The sequence below is a fragment of the Thermobia domestica genome, chromosome 3 (assembly GCF_964235325.1).
Source record: "Thermobia domestica chromosome 3, izTheDome1.hap1.1, whole genome shotgun sequence".
NCBI classification, from domain to species: Eukaryota; Metazoa; Arthropoda; class Insecta; order Zygentoma; family Lepismatidae; genus Thermobia; species Thermobia domestica.
In genome coordinates, this window is record NC_137456.1 from 342,911,290 (window position 1) to 342,931,302 (window position 20,013).

At 33.3% G+C, this 20,013-nt stretch overlaps 2 protein-coding genes across 2 annotated transcripts in view; one reads left to right on the forward strand and one right to left on the reverse strand.

The window, feature by feature from the left end:
• The window catches only part of Sclp (leucine rich repeat containing protein 20 sclp), a 123,726-nt gene that overhangs the window by 42,962 nt on the left and 60,751 nt on the right, over positions 1-20,013 (reverse strand). The gene's annotated exons all lie outside the window — the stretch shown is intronic.
• LOC145681270 (cytochrome c oxidase assembly protein COX19) lies at positions 13,502-16,892 on the forward strand. Its single transcript, XM_081752859.1, has 2 exons — positions 13,502-13,694; positions 16,127-16,892. Exon 2 carries the CDS (start codon positions 16,258-16,260, stop codon positions 16,537-16,539), a length of 282 nt encoding a protein of 93 aa, XP_081608985.1. The 5' UTR covers positions 13,502-13,694; positions 16,127-16,257; the 3' UTR covers positions 16,540-16,892.

Consider the following 20,013-nt stretch of genomic DNA (forward strand, 5'->3'; position numbering starts at 1 on the left):
TTGCTCAACTGGTCTTGCATGCAGTACTTTATTTCTTTCTAACTGGCCGGATCTGAACTAAGTTTGGTGGGCAAGTACCCCATCGACTAAAGCAGTGATGGCCAAACTACGGCCCGCGGGCTAAATGTGGCCTTCCTGAAAGTTTCTATCCAGCCAGCGACGTGGTTCTTATTCTGATTAATAAAATAAGAATAGAAACAAACTAACAGATGCGCATTTAATTTCAATTCTGAGAATCAATGCATCCTAGTTCGAACCTTCTAGAATTAATAGGGCTTAGAAAAATTTTGTAAAATGTTCCATTGCTGTTTTAAATAATTTACATTGGCTTTCCTTAAGTTTTAGGCCCGTATTTACAAATGTCCTAAATGCCTCCCCATCCACAAATCCCAGGGATATACCTAGAAAATTCCGGGTATATTGGAATATTCTTGCAGTGTTCTAGGTATATTCTTGGGATTTGTAGGTAAGGGAGGCATTTAGGCTAAATTTATAAATCTCCCTCTTAGTCTCTTTTCTTTGGTCCTCTCTGAAAAATGTTCGTCCATCACTGGTCTAGATCGCTATATTTTGTGGCCGAAATTGGGCAGGGACAGGCTCACCTTGGCAAAAGAGTTTTTTTTTTTTTTTTTTTTTTTTTTAATTTTTACCCTGGGAGTTTCTGAATTCGGCTCACCGACAGATGGTAAATTTTGACACGCAGACAAACAGCTGAAAAATGTTAAGAATACAGCATATAACTAGTTTGCTGAAATCGTGTGAATGGTTAACTGTAGAGCTTCTGGGAAGTAAGCTTTTTTAAAACATGACTGTACAATACTTTTATATGGTGAAAAGTTATAAAGAAATAACATCGTAACATCTGGATAACACATGGAACATATCGCATGTTAGCAGTATTCATTTTCAATATCACTGCACTATTCATTTTCAATATCACTGTTCAAGCCGGGTGAGCTTTTCAATATCACTGCACTAAGGCTCAAGCCGGGTGAGCACCCTGAGTACGCCACTGAGTAAAACCATATATTAATGAAAAATCTGAAACTCTATGTCAATGAGAGTCTTGCCTCTCCCCTGCTTTCGACTTGAAAGCAAAGTCTGAAATTACCCTATTGCATATACTATTCATTTCTTTACCAAAATGTCTCGCTAAACGAATACGCCTTTGGCGTGGTAGACCCGGGTTCGATTCCCTGCCGGAACTCATATGATTCTGATCCCACATCGCATGTTAGCAGTATTCATTTTCAATATCACTGCACTATTCATTTTCAATATCACTGTTCAAGCCGGGTGAGCTTTTCAATATCACTGCACTAAGGCTCAAGCCGGGTGAGCACCCTGAGTACGCCACTGAGTAAAACCATATATTAATGAAAAATCTGAAACTCTATGTCAATGAGAGTCTTGCCTCTCCCCTGCTTTCGACTTGAAAGCAAAGTCTGAAATTACCCTATTGCATATACTATTCATTTCTTTACCAAAATGTCTCGCTAAACGAATACGCCTTTGGCGTGGTAGACCCGGGTTCGATTCCCTGCCGGAACTCATATGATTCTGATCCCACATTAAGTTGTGGGTCCACGTTTCATATAGCCTCGCTGCTGAAAGGGCGCTAAACTAAAAATCCAAACCAATTCAAAGTCGAAACAGTGAAAAATGAATCGCATCTAAATACAAGCATGTAATTTTTTTATTAACTTAACTTAGTTCCATATAAAATTATTAAAGATAATTTACATGAGGAAAAGTGCAAACAAAATATGAAAAACAATATTATAGTTAGTCAGGGCCTATATTAAACGTACTTTCAACTGGTGGGGCAAAAAAAGATCCTGGAAACAACCTGTCAGTATAGTCGAACGCGGGTCTCGAACCAAGACCTCCAAATTACGAAGCAAAAAAATAATAATCACTCAATGACTTTCGTTCACTATGTAGGTTGTCCCAATTATGCTAGTCCGGCACTGATGTTAATACGAGTGTTAGGGAAATCTGCTTACCTAGCTTGAGATTGAACTCATGGTCCTGTGCTTCAGAGGTGAGCGTTTTAGCATTCAGCGACTCTTAGACGCGCTAAAACAGTTTATATTAAACAGGTAATAACGGCGTTTTCTAGATTGTTAAATATATAAATTACATTTGCGCGGAACATTAAAAAAAGACTAAACCGCAGTTTTATAGCTACAACATATCTATTTCTAACAGATAACAACATAATAAGCTGAGAACATAATTGTAGCGAAATCGCTTAAACAAACATCAAACACCTCATTTCCAATTTTATGTTACATAACTTTGACGTGTATTATTACACGAATTATTCATGATTTCAAATAAATAACACATTAACAGCAAGTAGGAAAAAAAACCTTTGTGAATGGTAATAGTGTGCATTATATATAGTATTTTGTGAATGCCATGCTACTGTATTATATGTATCATCAAATTGTTATTATAATGATACCACGTACAGTTTCTGTCTTTTTTTTCGCCGCACAGACTACAATAAAGATTTCTTGAAATACAAAATTACTCAAATATTAAAATTTTTATTTAATACTGAAATATGTATAATGAGATAATGCTGTCCATATTCACAGTCAATCAACTTTTAAAAGAGAAAACACAGTAGGAAATAAGTTTGTACTATTAAAAAGAAATAAAAATATTTTAAAAGTGAAACTAAATCTCAAGCTATTTCACGTAATACCTTATGCGAAAAGACAAAGATATTGAAATATGTTTAGATATACATAACTCTCGTGTATGATTCATCTTTAACTTAGTTATTATGTAAAAATCAGATGAATTTTACAGATTTATCATTGACAATTCGAGACAAGATGGCGTGAGAGCACCATGGATTGTTTCGGACTCCCATTTTGTGCAATTATTTTATTTAATACAAGTGATATCTTAGATCCATTTTCTTTTGTATTAATTTTTTTAAAATAATGTATCAATGTTTATCTTCAACTTATTTACTTTGTAACGATATATCATTTAGTGGGCAGATTCGGGTTTATGCCCGCGCCATTTTGATTGGGACTTGGGCCGTGAGTCAAGTTATTTAGTGCAAATAACTTAATACAGTTTTTCTACTTTGGGACCATAACAGTGCAATAGTCGACTTGGTCAAAGTGCTGCGACTGTAATATTTAAACCACAAAATTGTTAATGAATGAATGTAATGTTTATTACCGGACCTACGATAATATTACGTAGAAAATACACGAATTTTGTGAAGTATGATTAATATTATATATTTATTTCCAATATTCATTTAAAGTTGTCAGAAATTTGTAACTAAACCCTTAAAAATTTATAGTGATACCGAAGAAACGTGAATTTTATACATACACATATCTTAGACGAAAAACTAACATACTAAATGGACAGATGTAAGGGAATATTTACAGTGTGTGGAGAGGGGAATTTAAGGAGATTATATATATCATGTGATCAATCACCGTATAAAGTTTCTCCGTGAAAGTTCTGATTTTTTACACAAGATTACGGTATAGGTAATATTCTATTTACTGAAATGTAAAGGAGGGAAACGTTAAAGATAGAATACATCGGTAAAATATTTTAAGTATAGGTTATAGTTAAATCGCTGAGCATTTAAGACAAGGTTATAGTTAAATCGCTGAGCATTTAAGACAATCATCAACCTAAGATAATTACATATTTTTTGATAATAAATACTCCAGTCAATGCATATCAACTTCATATTACTACCAAAATTTGTACCACTATCAAACCAACTGCAAATTGTTAATTTATATATATGTAATTAGTTTAATGATACACTGAACAATCAATTATATACAACTGAGGTTTCCATGTTTATCCCAATGCTGTAACTAGGCTATCGTTAAAAAGTAACTGTTTTAGCCTGATTAAGAGTAAGGCACGTCATATTAGAAACCCATGCTTAAATAAACATAGATATCTAGCATGCCAAGCACTACACACAAGCTACAGCAAACGCAATGACGTAGACAATATATCTCAATTATACTCGTATTTTATTGTTATTGGCTAAGTAAAAGACATTGTAAATGCGTTAGTTCGCAATTTTAATCACAGAAGACAAATTTTGTGCAAAAAGGTTCAAATCTTAATAAAGAGAAGAAAATGGATTGAGAATAGTTCTTTCTTATCCAAAGGAATTTTGAAAAAAAAATACTTTGAGTTTTGCAGCTAAAATTCAGTTTAAATTTTCATAATTCAATTTGATATGCAAAACATTAAGGAATTTAGCATAATCACCGTCCATATTAGCTAATCAGTTTTAGAATTGTGAAAGTACGCTTCGTCGAATACTATTTTGACCTAACTGCAGTTTCTGGATGACACTTTTCCTCTTTACACTATATTATTACAAAGTTATTACAGTTCTCCACAATCCTTTGAAACAAATTTATTATTATTATTATTATTATTATTATTATTATTATTATTATTATTATTATTATTAAAGATTTTAGAATTTTCAATGCCATTTCAAATTTAGAATGTTCTAAATTCGTAATTTTGAATAGTAAGATCATATGATATTCATAATAGATTTGTTTTAGCTGACATATTTAAATCAGGATCAACGAATAACCAGGTGTTTGTCACCAAGTGCATATTATGACTTAATCGATACACAACCTTCACCAAAGATTTGAGAAGCTGATGTCTAATGTACTTCCTATTATACACTTTATTCCATTTACATATACAAACAATTTAACAAGATCGATTATTTGAAACAATCTGCTAATTGCCAAGAAACAAAATATACTTAATGCAACAGTCACTCCATTAGTTTGCAAAATCATTCGTACATTACTGATATTATATTTTCGTTAATTATACAGCAAAGTTACCTGCAAATTATTCATCTAGTAATTTTGTTAGTTGTACAACAAAATCATCCGCAAATTATTCAATATTTTCGTTAGTTATGCAGCAAAATCATCTGCAAATTATCCACCTGATATTTTTGTTAGTTATGCAGAGAAATCATCCGCACATTACTGGCCTAACCTTTTAAATCAGGGTTAGCATAAACTTGGCTATTGAAATCAAGACGCCTGTTAAAATATCCGGTTTTTAAATTTGTAATGTTACTGCTACTAATGCACTGTTGGAACAGGTAGCATATTAAAATATTAAGAATTAAGATCATTCTTTATTTTCTCAATATTCTTTCAAAATTCAATGCAAAGTTAATGTTACACACACACACACACACTCACTTACGTAACATATTTTTATTTAATACCACAAAACACCCCGCATAATGTGTCTATAAAAATGAAATTTGCATGCGAGTTGCCGGAATATCTTCTCAAAATCTGCGTACGAAGGAACGGAGTTGAAGTGCCTTGTAAAAAGATATCAATGTATAAAGAAACAAATTATTGTAATTCGCAATTCATTACAAGTACCGCCAGTCACGTGGAGCTTAATATGCAACGCAAAACATGTTGCATTGCAAGCCTTTCTAACACCGTCATACATAAGCTGTCATGGCATAATCAGTTTGTTCACAGTTTGTTAAAAAAAAATATGGTAGCTGACACGATGTGTACATTAAGCAGATATTTACATACGATTGAATCAAATCAAAGAGATTATTTTGTAGACAATTGGTTATACATAAACATACAAAGTAAAATAAATAAAACATTTTGCAAAAAGAGATACTGTCACACTGTATTGAAATGTAGAAGCTAGCTACATTAGATCTCTCAATTACAGACCTTTCTTGTTGTTGTTGTTGTTGTTGTTGTTGTTTCACATAAATTTTGCTGTCTTTATGCAAAAGACAAATCCAGTTTACTTATTGGTTCAATCACCTTAACATTACATCAAACGTACGGTTACAATTGGATGTATCAACCGCTGACAATGTCGCTTTTATATCCAAGTGATCATAATAAAATGGTGGTAACCGTTAATCTCCTTTCTCAAACATCGTTACTCCTGTTTCGTAGACATTACAGTGTCAATTTTTTCACCTTTTTCCTTCTCTCCCCAAAATTCTTATATTACATAGAAAGCTAACCATTACAAACAAATTGTAAATTGTTAGATAATGTCGTATCCATTTAATAATTTATATCGAACATTGAAAGTTAAAAATTGTGATCCTGTAATTTTACAAAATTACATTTCTGAACTGTCTCTGAAATTAATAACCTGTTTGAGTGAATTCCAGTATTTCAAAATATGTTTATGACAGGAAATACAAAATTATCATTCATTTCTGTACATAACTAACTAAAAAAATATCATTCATTTCTGTACATAACTAACTAAAAAATGTCTTGTCCTGTCACTCAATATTGTAAGAATCGTTCTTATATCTCAATGTTAAAAGCAAAACCATAAAGTTTACCAAACTTGGTTTCAAAATAACGCACTTACAACTATCCCGATAGTCTTCCATTTATCTATTACTGTTAAGGCGGTGTTACTATTGATTTTTTTTCTTAAGATCGCCCTTATGTTCCCCGATAACATATTTTTATATTTATAATGGTTAACTTAAAAAGAATAAATGATATAAAAATTTAGAAAGTGAATAAGATAATATATACAAGATGCAATTATATGAATTGGCAACTGTTTTGAGGTTTTATAGGCCGGAAATTTAAGTGTGCATTTGTGACTTCATATTTGTTTGATATTTGAATATCAGCACTATGTGAAAGTTATTTGAAAATTGGGTATTTGAATATCAGCACTATATAAAAGATCTTTGAAAATTGGGTATTTGAATATCAGCAATATATGAAAGTTCTTTGAAAATTGGGTATTTGAATATCAGAAATATATGGAAGTTCTTTGAAAATTGGGTATTTGAATATCAGCAATATATGAATGATCTGGAAAACAACTACTTGTTCTTTTTACAGTATTTGTTGATAATTAGTTTCCACTATTGTCGCATTGTTTATTATTAAATTTATTTACAAAACAAATAAATAAATAAATAAATAATAGTTGGATGGGTAGTGAAGGCTCTTACGAGTATGTTGGATATTTATAACAACATTAGTTGAGTTAACATAGGTCTTCAACACAATCTTCATTAAATAGTGTAAAATAATGATTAAACTACAATGAGGGAACTATCCATCGTTAATTTTGAACTAAAATTCTTGAATTAATGAATCATATAACTTTTATTTGTCTTGAAGTATAATTACTACTTTTTAAAAAAAATAATGCTTTACTAACTTAATACAGCATAGTTGTTTCCACAAATAGGCTAAATCAACACTCATTTACAGTTAATGATTGTTCTACGCGTGACAACATAAAGCGATATCTCAAAAGCTTGTAAGCAAATTACAAAGATACGATGTCTTATATGCTCATGATACTTTCAATTTTTCGCTTTCTGCAGTTAGATCTGCTCTTTTATTCTGTGCGGTTTCACTGTGACCTTGTGCCCATACATATATCATGCATATAATATACCGATAATCAATTTTTATTATTGTTACTAGAAGTACTTTGTGTCGATTGCTTCTCCTTCTTTGTTCCTTTCGAGTACGAAACAATAAAAAATAAATAGTCGGAAGTACTATACTACCAATTAATTTATGACGTACTTCCGAAAAGAATTTCTATAGAGAAATCTTTCTACACATCAGTCCTTGAAATCAAAATTAACAGTGTTTGATCGGTTACTGATTTATCAATGAAAAGTTTCATAAATTTCTAATCTGCATTGAGAGTTTTGTATGAACATAATGCAAATTTATCGTAAATTTATTACTAGTTTTACTCTTTCAGTACCTGGAGTAAACAGTATTCAGACGGTCCAACACAAATCCTCGTACCAAAATCACAAAATTATCAATAATAAATCACAATAATGATGCCGTCATTTGCAGCCCGTAGAAAATGCGTCTTCTTTTAAAACCCTTTTAAGTTTCAGTGCCTATTTTTAGGTACTAATGTAGTGTCTTCATTAGTCATTAAAAACAGTACCAATAAAGCTTTTTACTTCGTTCTTTTTAAGCATGGAGACATCGTAGAACACGTTATGTATGATTTCACGCTTTTCTGCGTCAAGACGTAGGGTGTGATGACATCATAACCTTAAAAATATGCCTATTTTTGTTATTTTTCGGCGGGCTTACTCTTGCACCTATTTTGCACACACATTCAGTGCACTCCTTAGTATTTTCCAGATTTCTGCGTTAAAACAGGGTAGTCCAGAGGGGCAAAATGGTTAAAGAAAGGAATATTTTTAACTTGAAATCCCTTTTCTCACGATTTTCCGCTTCAGATACATGATCGAGACATGTGAGTGGTACCTTCTGAAAGTCTGTTCTATTCTGAAGAGAATGATGTACGAACGATGACTCTAGAATACATAGGAATGTCTAAGGAAAGTTTTATATTACATCCAGGTCTTTTAGAGTAATCTGGAGCATTGTGGAGCTCATTAATGAAAACCTTTTCCCATCCTTAGTATTCAAGATAGAAGCTTGAAATTTCGTACACCCTTTACTATTTTTTAGTTGATTTTGAGATCTATGCGTTAACACAGGAGGCCCCAGACGGGCTCAAAATTTTAAAAAATCCCGATTTCTCTCAAAATTTCCCGCATCAAGGACATGGTAGGAAAATGTGAATGGTACCGTTTGAAAGGCTGTTCTATTATGAAGATAATGAGGTACGAACTATGATCCTAGGATAAATAGGGATGATGCTGTAGTTACTTGACTGAAAGTCTATAATTTACCTTTAAAAAAAGCAAAAATTTAAAAGGGTTAATAGACAGTCTGCTTACTCGTCTTTGCTTGGATTTTGCCATGGTTGCTCATTATCACTTTTAATGACAGAATTTAATAGGTTGTTTTGTGTTTTTCTAATATACATAACACGACGATCACATAACATGTGACGTCCACTGTTCCAATCCATAGAAATAATATACACGTGCAACAAATTTTCAAAGCTGTATATAGGCCTATATATATATATATATAAAATAGCGTCTAATAATTTAGGTTAAACTCTCACTGCACCTCTATTGCACAAATGTTATTTTTGATAGCTTTCCCAACACAAAATAAAATGAACGTCGTTTTGATTTTGAAGGCGGAGTTGTTAATTGGACGGTCTGGCGCCTTTTGGTCCGCGGAAGCATAGTTATTCTTTCAGAACCAAAGAAATGTCTTGACACATATTCCTATTCTTTTCCTGAGGCATAGAAGCTGTTGAAAAACTCACTCGGCGTGAGTGAAACGCATAATACTTCCTTGTTACCAATCGACATTGACGATCAGATCTACAGATGATTGCGAGAAAATTAAAGCATACATCATGTTTGTGATGAAGGGTAGTCAACACAGTTTGCGATTATTATCAAGGTATATACTTAAACACTATTTACGATGTTCATGGCACTAATTTGTAAGGACTTTAACGCTTTTTTGCTTTTCTTATCGTTTAACAATACAAAAAATAATCCTGCTTCTTTTTTCAGGGATACATCCATGGACTGAAAGCTTATCGTGATTCGCACCGAATTTTCTTCACTATTTCCAAAATAAAACATTTATCACGAACATGATTTATTGATACTATTGGAAGGTAGGTTGTCTTATGTGCAGACTAAATATTCCAATATATTAATGGAAGTTTTAAGCGTAAAATCTACAACTTTATAAAGCAAATTAAAGTCCAAGGAAGTTACTTATGCAGGCATCCACCCACAACTGAAGCAATAAGATAGCAATAACCATGTAAGGATTATTATTATGTAATCATCCATAAAAGAACCACTGTGCATATTATACGTACTATAATTCCAGATATGACATTCCAAAAGTATTTTAAGTTCAAGAAATTGCGAACTTCCTTGCACTTTCGGCACCTTGATCCTCTGTTCTACTCTCTTGCCTTCCCTATCTCAGATTCTTACACCTTCTTATAAGTTGCAATGCACACAAACATATTAAGTAAATCTGGAAAGCCATTCATAGAACAATTTATAAGATATTATGAAAATTTTCATTTAATGTATATTTGTAGACATGGTGTGAATGTCACGTATTTTGATTTTTCACGTTACCTTATATAAAACAACAACTGACCAGAACTTTTCGTTAATTCTCTACTTAAATTCGTTTTAAAAAAAACGCATTCGATGTTATTTTTCGCGACGAAATAATTTTCCGGTACTCTTAAAAATACTTTTTAAACTTATGTTTAATCAAACATCACCACAAGTACCTCAACACATTGATATGAACTCCATCACATGAATTCCAAGGAAAATGTGGATAAACGCTTTCGTGCGGAGTCACTTTAAACTTTACTTACACAGAATATGATTTAATATTTTGTGCAGTTCGCTTAGAAATACACACACACACACACACACACATATATATATATATATATATATATATATATATATATATATATATATATATATATATATACTCCCCTGTCCACAACTCAATAAAGAAACATTCATAAGCATACATAACAATTTTACTTTTTTTTTTTTTTTTTTTTTTTTTAGATGAACGCATTTTTATGTGCTTTACTTCATACTTCTTGTCTTCGGTTCTCGACGGACAAAATTGTTAGTGCTTCTGAGATACTTAGCCTTAACCATACTACTGTACACAGAGAAATCTTTCAATCTACGTTCGAGGCAGGTAATAATAATAATAATAATAATAATAATAATAATAATAATAATAATAATAATAATAATAATAATAATAATAATAATAATAATAATAATAATTCAATAGCGAAGAAGCAAAATTTTTGTATACAATTTCAAGTAACATAGAATTTCCACGAAGCTGTTCTCAGCCGATCCATTTACAACGTCTTTTAGAGAAATATAGGCTTACATTAAGGATTCTCTCTATCTCCAGGGCCGCATTTCCCATTAGGTCAACTAGGCCCGTGGCAAGAGCGCAAAATTTAATAATGTGTCTGATGAAGGCAAAGTTAATTTGCCGAAACTGTAACGCTATTATTTATTAGTTAATATATGCTTTGGTCAGAATTTGTCTTTTAATTTATACAAGAAGTTCCAAAGCTAGAATGAGTGGTATTAATTAAGTTGTATTTTAAAGTTAGGGATGAAGAGGTGGACAAACATGTAATTATTGCGGGCGCCGAGCTCGTAAATATGGCACCGTCTATCTCCCTACACTTTTCAGTGGATCTGGTGATGAGCCGTTTTGTAGAATAGACTGGGGATTGAGTATATGATGTAATAGTTGAAATATTTCTTTATTTGGGCCTGTTTTCTATAAGAATATCCAGTTTCTGCACTAGCAACGTAACTGAATGTTTCAAGATATCAATTAAGTTTTTCTGTCACTAACACTCAAATTTGACAAAGTTTCATTTGTTGAATTTGAAAGGCATCCTTTTGATAAAGGTAGGCAGGAGGTAGGGTATATGTAGGTTCCTTTAAAAATTTAATGCAGTCTATCAACATTTAGAAGTTTTATTTGGGTATTAAGTAAAATTCGGTATTATTCTGACAAACTGTCTACATTCGTTTTATTTCGCGATTCAAATGGAGAAAAAATAATAACTTGGATGTTTCTAAATGTATTTGTAAGATTTATATTGGTTTCCACAACTTTTTGTTATCGTTAAAACGAAAAGTTCAAGTCTCTCATTATTACTGTTTACGGTAACAATGTTTCCTGTAGGAAGAGAACTTTAAACCCAAAGGCGCTGATTTCTCTGTAAATTTGGGGGGGGGGGGGCATTCAGATGCAGAAGGCATATATATATATGACGATTTTAAGACAAATTGCATTCAAATTATGCGAAATATTGTAAGTTTACTTATATTTATACAATAGGGGGGCCCACATGAGCTTTGGTGGGGCCGGGCCCCCAGCCCCCAGGATCGGCGTCCTTGTTTAAACCAATTTGTACTTTAGTTAGGGTTATGACTTTTATGATCTAAAAATCACCAAATACAATGTAAAAAAAATAAATAAAATAAAACACACACACACTTATGACTTAATGTTTACAAAAATATCCTCTAACAACATTATATTTAATATATATATATATATATATATATATATATATATATATATTGTGCTATATAGTTATAATTTACTTGCTGGAGTATATTTCATAAAAATACTAGTATTTTAACACTAGTATCTAACTCATAAAATAAAAAAAATATACACTTGTAGGCAGTGGCGTAGGGAAGGGGGGGCGGAGGGGCAGCCCCCCCCCAAAGAGGTCCGACAATGTACTTTGGTACTTTAAAGTTTGTAATTTTTTCATATATTTTTATATTTATATATTTTTTGTTTGTAATTTTTCTATATGTACCTATAACAGCACTTGCCCCCTCCCCAAACACACATCCTGGCTACGCTACTGCTTGTAGGCTATATTTATCATAAAATTATAGCAATCTTTCACTATTACTGTAATTCGAACATAGGATATTCCAATTGCAAAGCTAACCACTACCCTACGCCAGCTCGATACAATTCAATTAGCATGTTGAATTTTCATCTTGCCTTCTCCAAAGCCAAATTTAGTTGTTTTAGCATGGATGTCTGTAAAGGAAGAAGGATAGGCTCCAATCCCCTCCTAGCTCTTCCAAATATTTTATTGGGAACTACATTAATATTAAATTGAGTTGAAAATGTCATTCAACAATTTTACTGCTCACAAGAACTCTTAGGGTCTCGTTCCGTAACGGTTTGCGTCCATGCAACGCAAAATTTGCTTTTTAGTTTGCGATAATCAGTATAGCAGTTACAAACGCTTTCTGCATGTTTTGCTTGCATTGTGCTCCGTAAATTGTGTTTAGCTGATACCGAGTATGGCTCCTGGTACCTTTAAAACATCACACAAAAGGATGATATTCTAGTGATATTATATTCCTTTTTAACGACACACACAGTTTTACATCATTGATAAATGATCGACTGCATTATATTATTTCAAGTTTTAATCCTTAGATAAGTACACGATCACCTGTTTTTCAGTTCGAAAAATCACCTATCAAACACGTGATAAGTTTTCAATGAGAAACATTAATCCACCTTTCCTTGTTGTTTCTTTTTCTTCAAAACGGTGAACAAAGAAGCGGGTTAAAGACCGTTGACGCAAAATGATACCTTCAGGACTGCTGAAGGACTTGGCTAATATTGTGTTGTTAAATTGTTCTGAAGATCAAGGTTTAAAACAGAAGCCCTATTAATCTCTTCTGAACAACGGATTTGAGTCTGTGACTCGGGGCTTCCTGCTCAACACATAGTAAATCCCGCAACCAAAGAAAACGCAAGCATTTTTCTTTTGACGCAGAAGACAATAACTTGTTTAGTTGTAAAAGTAAGGTTACTACCATACATAGTGCTAAGTCCTTCCAGACAGGTTGATTTTAATATATCTAAACATTTTGTGTTCCTTTACTTTCTCCTTCCCTGATTGCATTTCTTTTCTTCTCCAGCAGGTGGCGCGCATGTAGTGAGTCATGCTTCCGCATCTTTAACTTCCGGCGCGGTGAGATCAGAACAGGTTTTTTCTCTTCTGTCTCTGCATCGCGAAGGATCAAGGTCAAATGCAGATGTGCTACGCTACAAAAACAAAACAAACAATGTATACATGCAGGCAATGTGTGAAGTTGTAACTAAAGTTCACAGGTAATAGATTTAAAACCTCGATTATATTTTATATTGCTGTCTTCTTAAGCATTTAGGACACGAAATTTATATCTAGGTATATAGGCTTATAGATAAAAATGAAGTCTTGCGAATGAACGGAGTACGCAGCTGAATTGGATAAATCTGCGCTGATCAGTAATACCGGTATAATACATTTCAAATATATAAACAACAACAACATTATTAGGACAAAACGAACTGCGTTTTAAGTACGGCACCTTTGTGAAGGATTAATTTCCTTAACAGTGCTTTATATTGCAGGAATATTAATTGAAATTAAATGGAATTTGTTTAATATCCCACGGTTATGCACTTTAGGCTAAAGGAAACGGATAACTATCGAAAGTGAATGTTTATGAAAATAATTTTTGTGCTCTCCTACCGGGAACCGAACTCGGAATCATACACACCAAAGGAGCACGCACTAGCCATCAGATAAGCGGGCAGGGCTGGGAATATTAAATGTGTGTAAGTGAATATCTAAGTAAGAAAACCATAATTAAATTATTCAGTTCGGGTATTATTTAGTTTTTCCCTCAAGCTGGTGATGATTCTGGCTCATTTGGTAGTGATTACGGTTCGTTATTTGTAACTTTGGTAAGTATAAATACAGTGTGGGCCTATGCCATAAAACTAGTGCATAAAACACGAACCAACTTGTGTTGGATGGCTACTACAAAGCACGGATGCTATCTGACAGAGTTAAGACAGGAGCGCAGCAGGGAAACCCGAGGGACAGCGAGGGGGTGCATCCGTAGAGAACGGCCACATCAGCGACGGTGGGTATACGTATAAACGAGGTCTTTTATAACGTCTTACTTAAGTCAAACACTGGAGCTGTCGATGGATTTGGTTAAGGTACTGAATGTCATCCTTCGGTTCTTATGACTCAGTATGTGGGTTCTATTATTTAGCTAGTTTTTGGCACATATGGCTCTTTACGTTCAATTTATAGGTTTTTCACAGTTCTTTTTCGGTTTCAAACACTTCCAGTTTTAGTTATTATCTAAGTATTATTCGTTAATTAGTTCATTTACTCCTAACCTGTATGAATCCTGCAAAAGGATTGATTCTATAGTAATATTTAATTGCAGCAATTTTTATTGGCGTTCCTATAGCAATGATAACATGTGAAATGAAGTAAAAGCATGAAATAGGACCATGGATTCTTCTAATCAACGATTAGACTTGCGACAGGATTTCTGCTTGCATGTTGATATTTATAGATAAATGAATATGATAAATACATGCCGAATTTGAGCTTTTAGTTAAAATATATTTCTTAACTTGTACATTTAGTTAGCAAATGTTATTATAGCTTCGTTTCCGTTCGAATACATTTCTATTTTATCGTAATGGTATAGATTGCTTACAATATATAGTTATCATATAGATATCAGAATGATTTTTGAAACTTTCAATTAAGGTAAGGTTTGGGTTGGTTTGCTCCCGTTTTCCATATAAATTGTTCCAAAAATGAATGTTCATTTTGGAGAATATGTTTTTTGTAAACTTATCGGTGAATAGTTAATCGCTTATTGCACAATGTTCCGATTCACTGCTCTGATTACTGCGATTTGTTTAACGTGATTCTTCACGTACTGAAATCACTTGTGATCGGAACATTGAATCGAGTGTGTGCCATAAACTATAATTGCTACTGTACGAGATATTCCTAATCGTAATTTTCAATCTCTCTCTTCAGTCCAGCTTCCTTACTGTTTTCCTTCTGTCAAGGATCATTATAAGAAAACAGATGGACCAGAAACTCTTTGGGCCATATACTCACACAGAGAAACAAATATACTGTATTTATGATATGGGAAATCTTAGATTTTAGGTTTAATGTTCATCCATGACTTCTCTACAGAATTATAAATATAATCTAATATTTTGAAACACTTTTGATTTGAGTGAAATTCTTGAGTTGTGGAAGTGATTAGTCTTGATGTCATTTTTTAAATAATATAATTACGTATCAATGAAGAAGATATATTCCTTGATAAAGAAGTCAATTATCAGATAAAAATGTGAAATTATTCATAATTTGTGATAATCTCGAATTTTCTACTTGTGTATATTGCTAACAATTTCAAGTTTAATTCAGTTATTACTTAACCAAAAGTGCTTAGATATATAATGCTTATTATATATGTCCCAGTTCTAATTACGGCCAAGAAAACAATCACCATGCTATGGATTTCACTATTTTACAGAAATATTTATAAAAGATCTGTAAAAACCCAGTCAAAACAATTTTAGTATTACCATTAAACTCTTTTATATATATATAGAACTTGAAATGTGTTCACAATTGCGTATATTCATTAGTTACTAGTTCATTAGTTACACATTTTCTTTCAATTTTGCTGCTATTTTTTTTTAATATATATTCTTTTGTTTTCTTTCAGTTGTATATTTCAAGGAAGCGTGCTTGTGATGCTTCTCCTTTTAGTGCCAGGCTGGTAAATTTTGGTGGACGACGTATTATCGAATCTTTCAGACATTTTAGATTAAGTTATTTTACGTGTGGTTGTTCAGTATGTCTTCTATGACATTTGGGCAAAAGTCTTTCAAACAAGTTCCTCCTGACAAGGGAAGTTTTCCATTGGATCACGAGGGTGAATGTAAACGCCTGCTGGTGAAATATATGTTCTGCTTAAAGGACAACGAATACACAAGCTCTGCTTGCCGTCATGAAGCTAAAAGTTACCTGTCTTGTCGTATGGATAAACAGCTAATGGCCAAAGAAGAATGGAGTAAATTAGGTTATGGAGACATTGATGGTTTGAAAGTCGAAGATCAGAAGGAGCGTTTCCAGTAGCTGATTTTCAGAATATGTGTGAAACTGTCAGTGGATTCTTTAGATGGAGTAATCAGTTGTGTGAAGCAACTCCGAAGTACGGCCCGAACTTTCTCCAATGTGTTAAGAAAAAAATGATGAAGTCGATGTGTTAATTTTTTATGTAAGTAACATGTGAAAATAATGTAAGTAGCCGCATTAATAAAGACAAACTTGCAAACATAATTTCATATTCTTTGACTTCACGTAAGTGTGAATAGTATATTACACATACGAGGAATTGAAGAATTTTATGACATTCATAAAATAAATTACAACTTCCTGCAGAAGCAGTTCCAAAGAAACCAAAGAAAAAGAAATAAACAAATATTCCTTAATGTATTTATGTTGTATGCAAAATTATTTTCTAAGTTTTCCTGGTGGTTTATGCTGATAACTTTAAAAAGTCTTTACTACGCTACTTTTGTTGTTTTCTTACTTTTGTAAATAACATCAACAAACAATATGACAAATTTTGAACAGTAGGCCACAAAATGCTATTGAACAAATTAGTAGGCTATATACCAGCTTGCGATGATTCTAGTTTGCGCCCGAATCAATTATCGTTCATGCAGCGATCAAGTCTGATTGATTGGTAGATAACGTTTGCCAGTTATGATAAAAGATTCCAATTTGCGACCAATCAATGACTGATTCTTGGAACGAAGTTCTTGACAAGCACAAAAACTGAACCTGTTGATAGGTTCTATTATATTATTTTTAGCTGCAAATCAATATAAACTAACCACTGTACTAAATCCATGGGTGAACCACTGTAACAAACTTTTTATTGCATTATTTTGCTGAAACAAACTATTAACTGATATTAGTGTGTTACAGATAGTAACCTCACGTGGAAAACAATTACAACTTTTCACTTGATCTGCACAGAAAAAAAGTAATCGGGGAAGTGATTTTATTTTCTACATGTGATTCAGTTTTCTGACCTTCCTCGTTGCTGGTTTAGTGGGCAGTGTGAGCGCCTTTGGTTCGAATCCCGGTGGGAATACATTAAACTTTCGATGCATTATGCTGATTAGGGTTTCGCCTTAAACTGTACTTTCACGTCTCATATAGCCTCGGTGCTGAAAAGAGACTCTTTAACAAACAAGGGAATAAGTTTCCTGGCCAATATTACATCATTATTCTTGATGGTATTACAGTTAAATTTCTGCTTGGGACCGTTAACACGGAGCTGAAGTATCAGTGTGAAATAGTTCAGTTCCGTGCTGAAATTTGACAGTTTTCTTCTGAAATTCTGTTTCAAGTACAGTAGACTCCCGAGTATCTGGCTCGCGACTATCCGGCCTAGTTTTCTCTCATTGTAATTAAGTGAGGAAGGGAAGGCCTTGCATTGGCAACATTGCCAAGGCATTGGAAGCGAGCGTCTGCTCCGATTCTCTTATATGCCGTGTGCAAAATACAAGTTGTGACAGGAAAAGAGCAGCGTTCTGCTCCTTGTTCATTGTTTCGTCAGTGTGTAACAGACCTCAATACAGTACGCTTGCTGCTGTTCTTGATTATATCTGTACATTACATACAGTACTATATTCGTAAATTGTTCTTGGGGAATACTTAATCTTCATAAAGAAATTAATTCATTGAACTCATGCCTATCCGGATTTTTTATCCGGTCTGCCCTCCCACCACATTAGTCCGGATACTCCGGGGTCTACTGTATTATATGTAAGCGTTCTTGCGGAGGCACGTACTAGCCCATTTACCCTAACGCAGCTAAATGGGGCTACAAAACCAGTAAAGCAGGTGTCAGATGATCAGTTAGTTTCATATATAACTGAAAAAGGAATTTCTCAAATTGAAAATTAAGAGCTATGAAGAATTAGAATACGTTCAGAATTAGGGTTAGGGATACCACGTGTACATAAAATAAGTAATTATGGCTTCATTACACAGATATTCATTTCCACATGTCAATTAATATTCCTTCCATAAAAGGCACTCTGACTTCTTAAAATGTCAAGAAGCCAGATCATTGACAGAGGGTAAACAGTATATGTAAAACTGGAACTTAGGAAGCTGGAGTGAAGGGATAGATTGAGAATTAGGATTAGGGATACCACGTATAAAAGAACTGAGTAATTATGGCTTCATTACACAGATATTCATTTGCACACGTCAATAAATATTCCTCCGATAGAAGGCACTTAAAATTGGTTTGGCGTCAAGAAGTCAGAACTTTTCCAGTGGTCTTAAGAATAGCTGCGTTACGCTATATAGAATGAAGAGGTCTTGTTTTGGTTGGATACTACTTAAAAAAACGGTAGTTTATAACAACATCATTTACAAGATGAATAATACCGCGACCAATCCATAGTTTGTTTGGTAAGTGGTGTTCCTGTTCTTTGTTATATGCTGCCTTGAAGAAATTAGCTGACTGGCTACAACTTTTGCATATTAATCAAGAGGCTTTGGCTACATTCCCAGATTAAAAATTGGACATTACTTTTCCCAAAGCAACACTGCAGACACTACTAAATAAGATTGCTTCCTTACACGGTAGTCACGAATTATGAACTAAATTCAGCAATATAATAGGGTCTTTGTATTAGCCACGCTGAATGAAATTTGTGCAACGAAAAAAATATAGTAAATAATTACTTTAGATTCTAAGAACAATATTCAGTAAATGCGAAGATAAATTATGGGCTTTTCAGGCCTTGAAGAGCTCTGTTGATTGGTAAATTATGCTACCAACAGCACATCGATTCCTAATCTCATTTTTTTCTGCTTTTTGTTAGGATTGGAAATGAGGTTAATGTCAGTTTAATATAGGTGTGGGCAGAAAGTGTTACTGTTAGGTATACTTCACTGGCGCAGCCAGAAACATTATCTTTCATATGTTTCTTATGTCCTCTGTTTGTACTCTTTTTCTTAGAAAGGGGGGAGAGAAAGAAAAGAGACAAAAGACTTTAGAAAAAGAAAAGAAAATGTAGCAGAAAAAGACGAAGCAAAAAAGAATTTTTTTCTCTCAGAGAAAATGAAAGAAGAGAGAAACATTTTCTCCTTAAAACTGGAGAGAGGGGGGAGGGAGGTTGTGTGTTTAGAAGAGGAAAAAAGAAAGGATATTATATATAAATATATCGCTCCTTCAAGAGTTATAGCCAGCCAGGTGGCTCTTATTCAACTGGATGGTATATGGTCAGGGCATCGGCTCCCAGGCGTCAATCTTTCTGGCTTTTTGGACTGAAGATACTGTCCGATACACCTGCCACCTATTAAGATAAAAGTGATGCTGAAGTATATACTTAAGATGAAGTTGATACTGAAGTATACACTAAGATTAAACTTACGCTGAAGTATACACTAGGAAGATGAGAGTACATAGTATGGTTACTGATATATAATCCAAATTACGACTGACCAACAATGTCCTATTTATCTGCAATATTGTATAAATCACTCAATATATGACATCGGGCTAAACAAAATGACATC